The sequence below is a fragment of the Carassius carassius genome, chromosome 20 (assembly GCF_963082965.1).
Source record: "Carassius carassius chromosome 20, fCarCar2.1, whole genome shotgun sequence".
Lineage (NCBI taxonomy): Eukaryota > Metazoa > Chordata > Actinopteri > Cypriniformes > Cyprinidae > Carassius > Carassius carassius.
This window is the reverse complement of record NC_081774.1, coordinates 19,418,684-19,435,147: the sequence shown is the minus strand read 5'-3', so window position 1 is coordinate 19,435,147 and position 16,464 is coordinate 19,418,684. Positions and strand designations below refer to the sequence as shown.

Sequence of the window (16,464 nt, the reverse complement as noted above, 5' to 3'; positions counted from 1 at the left end):
TTGTATGACACAAATGGATTTGTATCAAATGTTAAGAATATTTAATGACATGCATGTATGAAAAAAACACCACTTAGATCTCAAAACCCCTTTAGTTTTATTACTTCTTCTAGAGCAAAAATGAACACCAACCAAAACAAAATAATAAAAAAAACTTTGTACATATATCATACGATGTGTGTGTATGTATTTTGAAGTGTGTACGAGCAGAATGACGGCTTCAACAGTACACATTACAGTTGTTTGATCAGAGGACAGTGTGTCTCTATCATCAGTAGACCCACGGCTCCTCTGCAGTCCAGTTACAGGAGCTGCCTTTACCAGGTCCCTGCAGGACCATGACCAGGGCCAGTGGCCTTTTGATATAGCACCTTTTTTAGAGGTTGACAGCAATGGGGTTGAAGGGCTGGATATGGTCAGTTCTGTGTTCAGTGCGTCCAGTATATGGAGGAGGGTCTTCACATTAACTGCAAGGTCACAGTGAGGAGCCAGACAGCCTTCACTGGCTCTTGTTCTTGCAGGACAGACAGCAGGCCTTCCTGTAGTACCAGTGAGTGCACAGCTTCACCCGTAGGACAAGGGCACAGTTAGCTGTTGCTTTATCCTGACAATCATCCTCAGCTTGGGGAAAAATATACAAAGTAGACCGTTTAAAAACACATGAAGTATGTGAAAACATAATTACATCATGAATGAATTCGTATTAAATACAAAATAAATATCAAATAATTTATTAAAATGTGTTTATTTCATATTTCAGTAATTTTTAAATGTTCAAATTACAATAGCTAAGAAAATACTATGAATAAATAAAATATGCAAATTTATTTTTTCAATGTTTCAGTGTTTAAAAGTTATACATACGTGCATTTAAATATATTTATTCTTCTCATGTAAAAAAAATACTACTTTAATAGCATAATAAATACATTGAAATATATATTTTTAGAAGTCTAATAGCAGTGAAAGCTATATTAGTTTTAAATCATACATTTAAATATTTACATTTATTTATTTGTTTATTTTGCCCTTTAACTGAATAAAAAACACAGCAATAAAATATATAAATATTATATATTTAAATATTTTAAGAATTGTGTAATGTTGAAATAAACGTTTAATGGCAGATATAATGTAAATAATAGAATATAAAACATTTAAATATTTATATTTATTCCCATGTTAAAATCCCAGATAGACAGATAGATAGACAGACAGACAGACAGTGTACACACTTCAGCCTTGTAAGGCAAATCTTTGCAGGGATGTCAAGAAACATGCTTTAGTAGATCTCAGTGAACATCAGCAAGCACAGGACTGTACCATGTTCTGCCTACTAAATCTCTAATGCTGAACAAATAATGTAATTGCTTTCCAAAAACACAAAATTAGCTGCCAAATTGATGACATGCATGATGCACTTGCTCTGCAAAGATTAAAAACAACAAAGCATTAATCTGGCCTAAATTTCACAGGAATTAGCTTGTGTAGAGCAAAGATGAATTCACATGTGCTTTTAATTGAGCTGAGCATTTTAACACGCACTCGTTGCTGTGTTTCATTAAAAGGTACAGCGTAAACTACTTAGAACTGGCATGATCAAGTAACAGCAATGCCAGGGTGCGTCCTTACAGCATCTTTCCAAATAAAGATAGATTGGATTTCTTTTCAACTCACTCAAGGCCTGTCTTGCTGAAAGTCTGCTATGCGTAGCCAAGCTTAGATGGGAGAGCTCAGTAAGTTTGTATGTGTAGTGCTGTGGTTTGCTGTAAACTGGTGTACCTGCTGTACCTGGTGACTCAGTAGTGCAGGGCAGCACCTCACAGCTCTGCCTGGCCTCTGGTCTCAGTGTGGCATCACAGCTATGCCCCAGTTCTTCTCCTTGATAACACTTCACCTCTCGCACACGCACTCCAATCCCACATGTCTTACTGCACTGTAGGGCAAAGACACAAACACGTGAGAGGCAAACATTTCAATGAGCCATTATCCAGAACAGATCGATCTCTATTTGCACTGATGACTCTCAAAGTGATGTGCAAAAGTCACTTTTATTTAAAGAACACGTTTTTTTTAAATGGCATAAGAAATATTTTGTGTAATACATAGTATATAATAATTTTCACTGTATGAACTTATGTGTCAACATCCCAATGCAATGAATACACTATAACATGGCATAAACCCCCTGAATTCTGTAGAAGATAAAAAATTTAATAAGAAGCCACACCCCTCCTAACCTGGGACCAGGATGTGGTGAACCACTTGGAGCAGGGTCTCTCAAAACAGGCCGCACTGTCGGCAGGTCTGAGGGATCTGTCACACATCCTTTCAGGGAACTCCTTGAAGACGCCACCCTCCAGCCCTGCACACACCACCTGACGCGTCTTCACCCCACGGCCACATGTGGCATTACACTGGGAATGTTCAAGACAAAATACTGCAGTGACCAGCTCATTAAACAAATAGGAGCAGTGCACACAACATGATTACTTAAAATGAAAACTGAAAATATAAAAATGCAAACTCAAAATATTGATAAATACTATCATGGCATAGAAATAATGCTAAAATAACAATGCATAGGAGATGGATGGGAAAAGTTACCATAAACTGCTGTATATAGGGGCAGCTCACCTGTTCCCACTCTTGCTCCACCCAGTGGGCGGGGCAGTTTTTATCTCCACATGGATGCACGGCCAGCGGCTTGAGCTCTGGATCACACTGGCCATCAGAAATCACCTTCCCACTGCTGTTCTTACACACCACATAGCGCCTCATCCTGCCCTCCCCACACGGCCCTGAGCACTTAGAGAGGGAGAAGCAAAGACACATAACGTCATGTTTAATGGACAATCTAATACTTTCATATTGTACAGGACATTTTCAAAAACCCACCGGCCCCCAGTCAGAGATGGTCCATCTACGGTCACAGGGCGGCCCCTCGCACTCTCTCTGGCTGTCCGGTCTGGTGGACTCGTTACAGAGTCTGGCCTCCATGGAGCAGCGCACCTCACGGCTCCTCACCCCACGACCGCCACACCGTGCTGAACACTGTCAGAATGACAAACAACCATTACTGTCGCATTTCACACAATATTTGGGTCTTAACTAAAACTTTTGCATTTAAAAAAATTCATTACTTGAAACATGATCATCGTTAACAGAAAAATAATAAAATCTAAAAACTTTTTCAAAATAATTACTTTAGTTTAGTAAAGGATTAGTTTACTAAATGAAATACAATATACAACTAAAACAAGAATAAAACTATTATAATATATAATACACAGTTTATTTTAAGGTCCAATTCTCGTTATTAACAAACCATTAACTATGACTTTTGCCTCAATAAGCTTATAATTTGCAGCTTATTAATAGTTAGTAAGGTAGTCATTAAGTTTAGGTATTGGGTAGGATTAGGGATGTAGAATATGGTCATGTAGAATATGTGCTTTATAAGTACTATTAAACAGCTAATATGTTATTAATAGGCCTGCAAATAAGCAACCTGTAAATAGTGAGAACTGGTCCCTATACTAAAGTATTAACTAAAATTTTAAATATAAAATAAATAAATAAATATTTCAAAATGCATGAAGTAATTTCATGAAGTAATTTGCAATTAATATTGCAATCAGTTCACACTCGATTTACGCTTTATTTTAAGGTGTCTTTGTTACAGTGTAATTATACATGTAAGTACTGAGTAATATTAATATGCATTTACTATATGGTTAGGGTTAAGTTTGGGGTTTGGTTTAGGGTTACTTGCATGAAATTATGCACAATTAATTGTTATTTTAATAGTAAGTACATGTAATGTGTAACAAGGACACCTTAAAATAAAGTGTTACAGCATATTCTTTTAAAGTATAATATTTCTGTAATAGGTGCTCTTTTTAAAAGCATGCTGACTTTACTTCTTTTTCACAAGGGTTTTCTTCATAAAGCTGCTTTGGAGCATTTTATATTGTGAAAAATGATACACAAATAAACTGAAATAAAATCAAAGTAGCTAAACGTGCATAAAGGCATCAGTTTTGGCGGTTAATATTCAATCCACGTGACAAATATACATGAATTTAAACAAAGCCTTTACACACTGACCTCAGACCAGTCTGAGATCTCCCACTGCGGGCCGCAGCTTTTGCTCTTGCAGGCTTTGCGTGTGATAGGCTTCTGCAGCTCCGCAGCCTGACACAGCTCATCATAAACAGAGCTGTCAAATCCAGGCGCCATCATCTTCCAGCAGCGCACCGTGCGGAACTGAAACCCCTCTCCACATGTCCGGGAACACTCGCTCCAGCGACTAGTTTCCCACCTGCCTCAGAATACAGAATACAACAAATTAAGATCTGTCATCAACAGCATCTGCGGCTTCCAAACATCTACACCTATGAATTGACCTATAGTAAAGCAAATGAAATCAAATAATCGCATGAAGTTTTCAGTAACAAACCTGGGCAGGCACTCTTTCCCTGTACAGAACTCATGTGTGGGCTCCGGCCTGGTCAAGGCATCACAGTAGCTCTCATCCACCTCTGACCCGTCATACTTCACACATAAGGCATAAGATGTGCTTATGCCTACAGACACAGTGTATAGTGTCAGGTTGATTGTGGGTTTGTAAAAGTGTCGCACTGTCTGTGTGTGCTTGTGATTTCACCTGTTGTACATGTTGAGCTGCAGGGCGCATACGCAGAAACCTTCCATCGGTACTTGTCAGACATGCTGATATCACGATCTAGAGATTCCACCTCAAACTCATTACTGCTGGAGTAGGAGAAAAGAGAAAAAAAAGAGATGGTGATCAGGTTCATTTTTTATTTTTACTTGTCACACAATTAAAATATTAGATATTATATTTTTCTTATCTAATGTTAAAACAATGTTTTTCACGAGTTTCAACTACTGACACGAAAATTTGACAATTTTTGTTGCTTTCACTTAATAGTAACAGATAAATTAGTTACATTATAGCTATATAATTCTGCACATTGTTAAAAAATGGTTTTGCAAAGTAAATTGTTTTGTCCAAAAAATTAAGCTTAATATAGAAACAAAAATGTACATTTATATATTTTAAAAAGTTACATATATGAAATATATATAAAAAATAATTGCCCTGAAAGAAAATGTTCATTCTTTTGTGGTCAGTCCAGTCAAAATATCGACTGGACAAAAAAAATAATAATAATAATGAATATTTATGACAAGACAAAATATACACCTGAGAAATTGCTACAAGATTTGATATGCCATTTAAGTAAATAATGTAAGATTGGAATTGGCCAGTCCACGTTTGAGTTGTCTTGTGGTCCTTTCCCAGTTCTGTTCTCTTCTCAATTCAAAAGGCCCAAATACAGCTAGAAAAGCCAAAAATTTTACTTAAAAAAATTAAAGCTTGTTATTTTACAGTACATGGGCTAAAACGAGTGCACTTATAACTCAGCCCTTGAAATTACCTACCCTGACGTTTTCACACTTTGTGTGTTTGCTTACGTCTGAACAAGAGTTTGATTCACTGGTCTACATTATCATCAATACAGTTCTATAGCAGAAAATGTAAATCCCTGAGTTCCTAAATATCCATAATTTAAGAAAAGGGTAATTTATTTTTCGTAATTTCATGTTAACTTGCCCTTTGAGAACTGAAGGCTGGGAAAACAAAACCTTTCTACCTTTTTTCTACCCTAACAAGCACATCTGTGGAAAGGATGCAGTGACATTTTGAAAGATTGGCGCACATTTCCATTCATAACAACTCAAGCCAGACCGTGGCAATAAATATATCCGAGCATTCATCTAAAGGCTCAATCCACTCATATGCCTTCCATCTGACCTCTCCCTGTGGGGGGTTTGCACTGGCTCCACCTGGTGGAGGTGGAGAAGGTTGGACCGGTGGCTTGTTGAGTCATTAGTCCTGGCCTCAAATTCAGACTCTTCATCTGGATTGTGCATGTCCAGGTTGCCTGGGTAGATCTCCAGTGTCAGGCTGTTGTCCAGTGAAGAGTTGAGCTTGAGTACGGCACAACCTGTGAGTGCAGAACCGTCTTTACATGGCTGTCTGGAGCCTGAGGGCCAAGACGCTCCATCATAGAAGAGACTCTTCAGCACCGGTGTAGATGTGTGGTTGGAGTCACTGGAACTAGACGAATCACCATCAATCAGGTTGGAATCAGGGCCTGGACAACAGCAAAGCATGTTTAAGTGTGAAATCAATCAATCGAAAACAACTTAGTCTTAGACTTTTCTTTATAGTATTCAATTTCTGTACAATATATACAGTACATAAACTAAATATTAAATGGATATTTTTGATGACTTTCACAAAATGTACTCTGTATTTAACAAAATATAAATTACAATTCAAAAATTTGGGTTCGGTAAGATTAAGGACACATTAAACTGATCAAAAGTGACAGTAAAGGCAGTAAAAACATTTATAATGTAAAGGTTTCTTTACACAAATGCTATTTTTTCAACTTAATCGTGTGTGTGTGTGTGTGTGTGTGTATGTGTGTGTGTGTGTGTGTGTATATATATATATATATATATATATATATATATATACATATATTCACCAAAGAATACTGAAATATATCAGTATTTTGTTTTCAACAAAAATATTAAGAATATATTGATAATAGAGAGTTTATTAAATACATGCTTAATATGCTAATATTATTTTTACTGTAAAGGGGCACCAAATTATAGTGACTGAAGGGGCATGTGACATCGAAGACTGTAGTAAGCTTTGCCATCACAGGAGTAAAATACATTTTAAATATATTCAAATAAAAATAACAGTTATTTTAAACTGTAATAATATTTAACAATATTACTGTTTTTTATTAAGTGGGTTACATTGGTGGGTTTTTGTTAAATGTGAGCCAAAATCATCACAATTAAAAGAACCAAAGACTTAAACTACTTCAGTCTGTGTGCATTGCATTTATTTAATACACGAGTTTCACAATTTGAGTTTATTTAATGAAATAAGTGAACTTTTCCACAACATTCTAATTTTTTGAGATGCACCTGTATATTAAGCATTTACAGTAAAAATAATATTAACATATTAAGCATGTATTTAATAAACTCTCTAATATAGCTAATAATAATAAATTATTTTATATCTGTAGCTACATCCATCATAAACTGCAATACAACTAACCAGACTAAGTTATAACTGAATTATTGTACAGTACACCTAATTATTGTAATATGAACACTTTTCAGAGCCTTTTTTCTGTTCCAGTGCATAGACCTCTTTAAATTCAAGTTCTGACACTGATGTTGCTTTCACACTTTGCTTTTTTTTAAACTACATTTACAGTAGCTGAGTTTGAAATCATTTTTTCTTTTTGTCATAATTTTCCCATGTTTACGTCAATCATGACCCATACTGTAGTTCCTTTGAAAATAACACCCTTTTCCCTAAAAGACCCAAAAGCAGGTTTCAAGCAAAACAGCTTTTACACAAATCAAATGAAGTAAAACTTTATGGTCAGACAAAAACCCAGTCAGTCCGTACCAAATCTTCTAGAGTGAAAGCAACATGAAATGCCAGTGAATGAACCCAAAATGTTTCCCCTAAAGCTTACTTACCAAAACTACCTTGTGCCTCAAGACGGTGCATTTCATCATCTAGCTCGTTCTGGAGGACTTCACTGGCAGGTCTAAACAATACCAGACCAGGCATCTCACTGAAGTTTACAGAGGCCTTGAGCTCCCACAGCAGCTCCTCATGACCCACATGCACATCCACATTATCTTGAGGTCCCAGTGTAGTGCTCTGGTTGCCTTTCTTTCTATACCCCCTACGAGCCTCAATTTCATTATGAGTGGAGGAGAGCTCCGTAGAGGACGTGTTCACCTTCTGCTCTGCTGCTGAGGGGTCCTTGGATGTCTTTGACATCAGGTTGCTTATTTGAGGTTGCTCAGGTGTAGAGACCATGGGAGGTGCCACCCTCAGCTCCGGAGCTCGAGGAACTGTGTATTCATATGTGATGTGAGGCATCTTTCCATTGAGGTTGTAATACTGAACAAAGAGAAAACAGGAACTTAAAAAAAGACAAAATGATACTATATACCAGCTGTCTGAGATATTAACATATGAGATAAAAATAAAAACTTGGTTGTGATGATTTTACATACCTATATACCTACCATGACATTCAGGGCCTGATGGGTGGGACCCTGAGCCATGATGTACTCAAAGCCATCAGAGAAGAGGTTAGCCGGCCTCCTATACTTAAAGACTGTCCCAGCAACATGAAAGTTCTGTGGATTGTCAATCATGCTGTTCCCATTGAAGAAGAAGTGACCGGCTTCATCAGACAGAGCTAGAACATGATCAAAGATACATTTAATCGTTTTTTTCTCTGTTCTCTTTGCCCATCTGAATTTTGACAGATCAAGCCAAGAAACTCGTACCCAAGATGTTTTCAGTTTTCCGCCGCTCTATGATCTGGATATCAGTAGCACCAACCGGTATATTGGTTATGAACACATAACCTAAAGACACAATTAAAAATGAATACAATTGGAATTATCTGTCATCTGTTCTTCAAAATATTTTCTTTTATGTTCTATAGAACAAAGAAAGTTATTCAAGCTTGGAATGATATGAGGGTCAACAAGTAATGACAGAATTTTTGGCTGAATCCATCAATTTTTGTTATCCCTTTAATCTATAAATAAATGGATAAATGGTAACAAATTTGGCCTGGTCTATTCAACTCTTAATGCTAACATAAGGTATACCTAACTGTGTGATCCCTTTCCGGTAAGATCCTGAGACACGATAACAAGAACCTCCGTTTCCACCACAGACTCCACATTTGTCTATGGTTTTACTGGAATACAATTTCCCATCACACCCTACCACCTGCAACCAAGAGAATAGAACAGTTAACACTTGATTTCTCATGAACTGTCAATTATAAAACTGCTTTGGCTAGAATGTCAAGCATCCTTAATATATAGCATTAATGTAGCCTTCTCAACTTATTGTACATGACCTTGGCTACTTGAAGCTTGGAATAATCTTTGCACCAAATATTATTCTGACCCACCTGACAATGGCCCTCAATGCAAACCCCCTGGTAGATCCCATCCCTGCAGAACGTCCCGTCATGGGCAGGCACCAACAGCTGTCTTTCTCCTGTGGTTGTGGTACACTGGAGGTCACATGGCTTGTTGGAGATGTTGATGTAATCATCTGAACAGGAGGTGACACCAGCAAAACATCATTACGATCTAGGCTTCAGAGAATTCCTTTAGAGATAATAGGTCTTTATGGAATTGAGAGGCCTCTTTTGTACATAACAAGGGACTATTGGCTGAGGAAATAATCCTAAAGGGGCATCTGTGAGCTATAATAGAGCTGGCCAGGGGCCAAGACAAGAAATTCAGAAGAGTCTAAAACACTGAAAGGCTGAAAGACAAGGAAGCAGAGATAATTAAAGTGATTTGAAAAAAAAAAAAAACATAGAGAAAGAGATGGAAAAAGAAAACACTGAGGGACGTTTTTTTACCCGGATAAAGTGGGACCCACTCATAGTGCTTCCTGCCGAAGGCTTTGGCATTGAACTGAGAGCACTGGTGCTGTTTGAAGCTGATTCTGCTCTTTGGGCACGGCTAGGCAAACATCCAGACAACAATAAAGACAGCTCGTGAGCCAGGCAGCAGGTCAAACAGCCTGCAGATATTAGAGCTCAAGCCAACATGTGTAAAAATGCACTGTTATGCCAGATGGCTTGGATGGAGTATTCCACCCAACAACACAATCACATTACTATGGGTTATCCTTTAATTACAGTGTACACAAACATCTTCATAAACGTTTGGCCATACCTGATTTGTACACAGCTGATACTGTTTGGACGGTCCAGCGCAGAAGGAACTGTTGATGTTCTGGGTCGACGTCAGTCTGAAAAAGGGTTTTCTGTATATAAGTCCTCCAGATCTTGATGGGACGTTCAATATTTACTCATTAATGAAATGATGTGAAGATATTAAAAGTTATACGAATGCACCTACCTGAGTTGATTATGATTTTACTGTTACAGTGGACATAGCCGATATAACTTTTTTATTTTGTCTTAAAAAATAGTACAAATAAATTCAATAAAATAAAACACTTCCAACTTAAATCAGTGAATTTAGTCAACTCAACATAAAAAAAATGATATTCATTTTCAGACTTGTTAGATAGATTGTATTTAACAGTTAATAAATGATTAGTTGTTTTTAAAGATAAATTTTAAGTGAGTGCAAAGGCGATATAAATGTAAGCATAAAAGGAAATGAGCTTCACAATTAAATATACAATATCAAACATGAATATCCTTTGAAAATCCGTACTTTTTCTACTTTTATCCTAGGGAACACATGTTAGGAGATAATTGTTAGCCTGAATGCAATTTAAGTCGCTTTGGATAAAAGCGTCTGCTAAATGCATTCATTTATTAATTGAATTTAATTTACTTTTCTATCATTACTACTGAATAAAAACTGCCTGCACCAGTACTCAACCAAACCAGTCCAGGATGGTTTACCCAGCTGGGGACCAGTTTAATATAATTGATATACTGTTATAGTTAATATTTTTAATTAGCTTTTATTTACTCTCTGTTTTCCTTTTTATTTATTTATTTATTTATTTATTTTTTGTTATGTGCTTTTGTCATTTTTATTGTGTTTCTTTTCTAAATATTACAATTTGGGTTTTATTTATTTTAGTTAAGTATTTTTAGTTGTTTAGTTTTCATTCCAGTTACTAAATTTAGTGCTTCAACTTATTTCTGTATTTCAGTTAGTTGCCAAAAAACTTTTTTGTTTATTTAGTTTCATTTTCGTTATTTTATTTTATATTTCAGATTAATTCCACATAGTTTTAGGCAGTAAACTTGTTAACCGGTAACAGGAGTACTTCAGCATCCCATACTGGTAACCAGCATCCATATCCACAGCATATGCCACTGGGATCCCTCTAAACGTTTCCATACATGATTCTCCTCATCTTTCTAGCTCTCTCTGTCCCCTCCCCCCACACACACACCTTTCACTGCCTCCACCATACTGGGAAGTGCTAATGGGAGCCAGCTGGACTGGCTCAGTTAGGGCCCTTATCTCCAGTGGAATCTCCCCGAAATGTTTGACCATTTGCTCTAAAAGCCATTTTATGTATATGTTTGTCATTCTGAGCAGAATGCCCTGTGTCATGTGGGCCAGTGGATTGATGTTCATTCCACATGACATTCCTCTAGGTGCTCTGGAGGATATTAGTCAAGGGGGGATTCTCTCCCATTTCCCCCTTTTCTCATGTGAGGGTTCACTCGGGTTTAGTCTGTGCTCTTGTATAGGCTGATTAAGGGATATGTTGATCTATACAAGTTTTATCTTTAATGGATGAAAAAAAAAATCAGTTTTCATATTTTCTTGTTTAAAATAAACTAAAACAGAAAATACATTTAAATAAATTGACTAGCTACAAATGTAAAAATACATTTAAAAATGAAATAATTTAAATTAAAATGTAAACAAGATGCAGATCAATCATGTTAATTAAGTCAAACAACATGAAAGAGAAACTGTGCATTCAGGGCCAAATAATCCCACATTAAATGAATTTTGTGACCTTCAAGTTGATCGTGAGTGACATTACCCGGTGTGAAAAGAGGGTTCAGACCAGGGTCAAATTGACAGCTCTCACAATGCATCAGACCTGTCACTTTTGATTAGTACAGAATCAGAGGGTCATTTTTCCTCGGGTGAGCTGGATCTAAATGAGCTTGTGTAATATCTGTGAGCGGTGTACCTCTGCTGCAGACAGTGACGCTCTTGAGAACGCACTCCTCCTCCGCAGGTACGGGAACAGGTGGACCAGCTGCTCCATTCACCCCACCACTGTGCTACCTCGTCTGGCTGCCTCTGGAAATCCTCCCTCCCCTCACTGCTGTCCTGGCAAAGACAGAGACACAGTGCTTCACTGCTGCACACTTGCATGATAACATGGAAAATCTGTAAACAATGGTAATTATTGTCAGACACAAGCAATTCTCTGTGTAACTCGTGGGTAAATGCGGTCATGACTCTCAAGGCACTAATATTAATCAAATGTTGTTGTAGTACAGATCTTGTTTCCTATATTGGACTCAAGCATTTATAGTAAAATATTAAAAACTGCACCTTATTTAAAGAGAACGGTAGAAATGTTATGTAATACAGAATATAGAGACATTAGAATTAAAACCACTTGTCATATTGCAAAGTTTGTATATATTTTTAAATAGATAACATTGGGATCTTGTTTACTTAAGTATTTACACTGAAGTATTAAAAACAACATTTTTTATTACATGGTTTAAGACAGAAAGCTACTTAAGACAACACATTTGCAAATTTAACACTAATAAAGTAAATAAATAAAGTATTTATAGCTTGTTTGATTTATAAGTAGTAAAAATGAAAGGGCAGAATAGAGTCTGATGAGAATAGAAAATAGAGGGCAGAATAAAAAAGAAAAATAGGACAGTAAAAAAAAGATCTTTGGCTAAAATCTAAAACAGACTGGCTGTCTATGAATTTTCATCGAAGAAGCCCAGACAAGCCTAGACATTAAAGTTTAGAGAGACTTTGTGGCTTGAGAGAGAGAGCACAGTGGAGGGCAGTTTTAGGGAAGAGATGGAGTCGAAGGTGAATGGAGCCCCCCTAATGGCCCAGATGAAAGGGCCAGTGACTGTAGGCAAATTAAGCAGACTCCTGTTGTCTAGACAGCAGGTTAATCGCTCCTCTTCAAGCCGTGCCTCAGTGAACTTTAACACAACACAGGCACGGCTCCATGGAAAGTCTTGTGAAGCTCTCAAAGAGAAGAGTTAGATCTCCTCAAACCAGCTTTAATGGTCAACGTTCGGATTTTGGTATAAGGAGGAGGATTTACACAAAGACCATTTTCTTCCTAGAGCTTTATGCACCCGTTGACCCATCCTGAATAGTGTGCTGTTTAATCCTCAACTGACATTTGGAAAGTTATGGTATGTTTAAGCTTGAAATCCACTTGTCTGAAAGTGACATTTTGACATAGATGTCCACTTACTGTCTTTTTTCATGACTGAGTCTCTTTAGAAACACAATTACGGCAGAATATAGACTTACAGTAAAGTATGATCTTAAAGCAAGAACACTTACTTGTCCAGCAGGCTTGCAGAAATGCATAATGGTATGTTTAGCTGTAAGGGAGTTTAGAAGCCCCTCTACAAACCCAAATAGCTTGGCAAGAGCAAATCCAGTGTCCCCCGCCCCAAACGCAGGGGATGTTAAGGGGATCTTGTCCAAACAAGAGTCTGCATGTCCATATGTTTCTTATCTGAATGCCCTCTGGATGTTTAGATTCTAAATATACAATAGACTTTTCCCCACTTTCTAATGCATCCTAAAACGGAGACCCCCTAAGGAGACCACATGGGCCCGATGAGTTTCGACATGTCACTTCAGTTGTGTTTAGTTTGCTGATGCTTGAACACGGCGCCAGTCAGGTTGAACCGGTCATAAACGTGCTGAACTGAGCATCAAAACATCTTTTATCGCACAACAGTAATATTGCTTTCAAACAGCACGGATGAATAAGGCTCATAAATGTTAGACCAAACAAATGAGGGAATGACAATAAGCTATTTACGGACTACTACCAGAAAACGATCTAAAGCTTCACATTGACATTCTTTTGATTCGAATCTTTTCAGTGAATCAGTAGAATCTGATTCAACACTTCTTTGAATGATTCATTCATGAATCGGACTGAATAAACGGTTATCTAGTCAACAACTTCTAATGGCTCTTTCAAATTGGGTGAAATGTAAGTTTAATGGTAGAAATATTAACCAGTACAACTTGATTGAATTTAATGACAGCTTTATAAACATATATATATATATATATATATATATATATGAGTTTGTTTTAAGAAAAAAAACTAAAATAAATAAATAAATAAATTAGTAAATTATTTTTAGAATCATTCGGTATAAATTCTATTTCTTTTAACGATCTAAATGACTATTGTTGTGATGTTAAGAGATGAATCATGGCTGCAACAACACAAAGTAACAAAAATAGGTCAAATGTAGGCCTAATGTTACTTTAAAAAATGCTTTGAAATGTTTATAAAAAGCTGAAATGTTTTTTTGTTTTTTTGTGATCAGCTAGGTTATGTGATTGTTATCTAAAGGTTACAAACTTTTGTTCCAAAATACAACGGAATGTTTATTTTTTTCGGGCTAGCTAAGAACGTTAAAATGTTCTTCCCATGATTAGAACATTATTTAAGGTTACAAAAAAAGTTTCTTATTTCATCAAGTACAACATCATAAGGACATTTTGAGAATGCTGATCGCAGAACGTTTTTTTTTTCAACATTGTGAGAATGTATATTAAATATTAATGAAGTTATATGAACGTTCCATAATCATTAAGTATTTATGTAGCCTAATGTAGAAAAAAATCGTAAAGTGTGAGAACATTCCCCGTTAGTAGAGAATGAATGTTTACCTTTGAAGAAGAGTACGTAAACACGGGACCGTTTGATGACGTAATTACGTGGTCACTGAATTGTTCGAAAGAACCGATTTGCGGAAATGAGTCGGAGTTCTCATCACTAGATTCACCTCGATTCAACTCACTCTTGACTCAAACATGCAACAGACAGAAAGAAAAGTTGTCACCGGCACAGAGTCCAGAAGCCAAGTGAAAAAGATTTTCAAGATTATTTATTCACTTGTAATTCATTAATTAGCTCACGAATTGTTGAAATACGCTCGCAAAATATATAAAAAAAGTGCACGCGGTTTAATAAATCTCTATCAAAATCGTAAAAAAATAATGTGCAGCTTTAATATGGGAAATTCCAGACATAAAAACTCCAGCTGGGCTTTGATCTCAGAACCCTAAACAGCACAAAACGCGGTTTAAAAGAGCAATGCCGTGCTCGTGCTCGTGGTCAAAGCCGTGTTTTAGGGTGAAAGTTTGATGTTAAGCCCGCCACAGTGGTTCTTCTCGTTTCCCGCATTGTAACCGGCATTTGTAACTGAGTGCTTATTCAAACCAGCGTTAGAACATCAAGACTTCGACTTCAAGCTCAAAGAGTGTTTCACAGCGATCTGTACAAAAATGAACGCGATTTACCTTAACATTTGCACCTGCTGCCGTATTATTAATCCATAAGTGTAAGACAAAGTAGTGTAGTAGAATATGTCCCAATCTTGCAGTCCAGAGACAGTACATGGTTCATTTGAGAACAAGGAGACCTCGCCCCCCTGATCTTAACCAAAGACTAAAGAGAGAGAGGGGCTCGCACTTTGAGGTCTAACGGTGAATGAAACCCTTGATGCATTAATGGCTTTACAACCTGCTGGAAGAAAAGAAAAGGGGGCTGGTCAGACCCACTGTGATTGACCTTGTAGATTTCAAAGTACAGCATCCATCTCTACTAGGATCCAGAAACAGACGTCTGCCTACATTAGTCATGTGAATAGTCTGAGTGAACTACTAATAACAGGACAGTTACACAAAGGCACTTGGAATCACCTGGCATTTTGTAGCAGCCTTATCACCTGATCACAGCTTTCATGTTATTGCCATATTTTTCATAAAACATCCAATTAATTTGAGTTGCAAACAAAGAAATGCAAAGACAATATTTACAAGGTGAAATCATAGGATTTTAAAGGGTCATTTGCATGTTTTCCCCTGTGCATATAGAAAACATGATAAATTAATGTCAGTTGTGAGAGAAATGTAGATCTAAACACCAATTTAAATGCAAATTAACCTTTAAATCGTGTTGACTAATGTCTAATGTTTCACAGCAAATCTACTGCACTAAACATTCATGCCCTCAAATATTCATCATAATAATCATAGTGTTTTTTGTTTGTTTTGTTTTGTTTTGTTTTAAAGTACCAACACCAGAAAATTCTGGTTAAAAGCCTTTTGTAACTAACAGACACAAAGGTTAAGAGGAAAATCTAAATGCACATTATTGCAACTTTGACTGTATTCCAATCACATAAGCTATGTTCTCATGCAACAATAAATTTAGGATTCTGACAACAAAAGCATGTTCAGACACCCCACCAAAGAACCTGTGTGGTACCACTGATTTCCTAGACTGTGCAGTTGGCTTGAAAAATTACAGCTGCATAACTTTATATTAATATTTATATTACACTATTATATAGATTTAGAAAACATCTAAATATATATAATATAACTTAGTTAACTTTACAGTAAAAACAGAAAAAATTGCTGAAAATTGATTCAACCTCAGGCATCATCCAAGATGTAGATGTTTGTTTGTTTTTTCCCCTACATAAATGTATCATTACTTGTTCACCAGTGTTTGCAATGAATGGGTGAGTCCAAACAGCTGATAAAAACATCACAATAATCCACATA

The 16,464-nt window shown here is 36.6% G+C and overlaps 1 protein-coding gene across 5 annotated transcripts; it reads right to left on the bottom strand.

Annotated features, from left to right (window-relative positions):
- Positions 1-80: 80 nt before the first annotated feature.
- Positions 81-15,514, bottom strand: si:ch211-267e7.3 (ADAMTS-like protein 2). Of its 5 annotated transcripts, none has more exons than XM_059502091.1 (18): positions 15,193-15,499; positions 11,831-11,973; positions 9,865-9,940; positions 9,546-9,648; positions 9,084-9,229; positions 8,773-8,896; positions 8,443-8,523; positions 8,176-8,351; positions 7,615-8,047; positions 5,846-6,188; positions 4,670-4,776; positions 4,463-4,589; positions 4,111-4,324; positions 2,899-3,054; positions 2,638-2,808; positions 2,241-2,417; positions 1,792-1,936; positions 81-621 (listed from the first exon to the last, which is right to left on the bottom strand). In XM_059502091.1, exons 1-18 carry the CDS (start codon positions 15,289-15,291, stop codon positions 500-502), a joined length of 2,943 nt encoding a protein of 980 aa, XP_059358074.1. In that variant the 5' UTR covers positions 15,292-15,499; the 3' UTR covers positions 81-499. The 5 variants fall into 5 exon arrangements, with proteins under 5 accessions (XP_059358074.1, XP_059358075.1, XP_059358077.1 ...); XM_059502092.1 differs by having other exon boundaries at positions 4,670-4,773; XM_059502094.1 differs by having other exon boundaries at positions 11,831-11,968; positions 15,193-15,336.
- Positions 15,515-16,464: the final 950 nt, after the last annotated feature.

What these genes read in the sequence shown, in the direction of transcription:
- si:ch211-267e7.3 (XM_059502091.1), bottom strand. Translation starts at nt 15,291, where the DNA reads ATGTACTGTCTCTGGACTGCAAGATTGGGACATATTCTACTACACTAC. An exon ending in GAAAGGGATCACACAGTTAG is followed by an intron (nt 8,524 to 8,772) that starts GTATACCTTATG and finishes TTGTGTCTTTAG; the next exon opens with GTTATGTGTTCATAACCAAT. An exon ending in GAAAACTGAAAACATCTTGG is followed by an intron (nt 8,352 to 8,442) that starts GTACGAGTTTCT and finishes ATCATGTTCTAG; the next exon opens with CTCTGTCTGATGAAGCCGGT.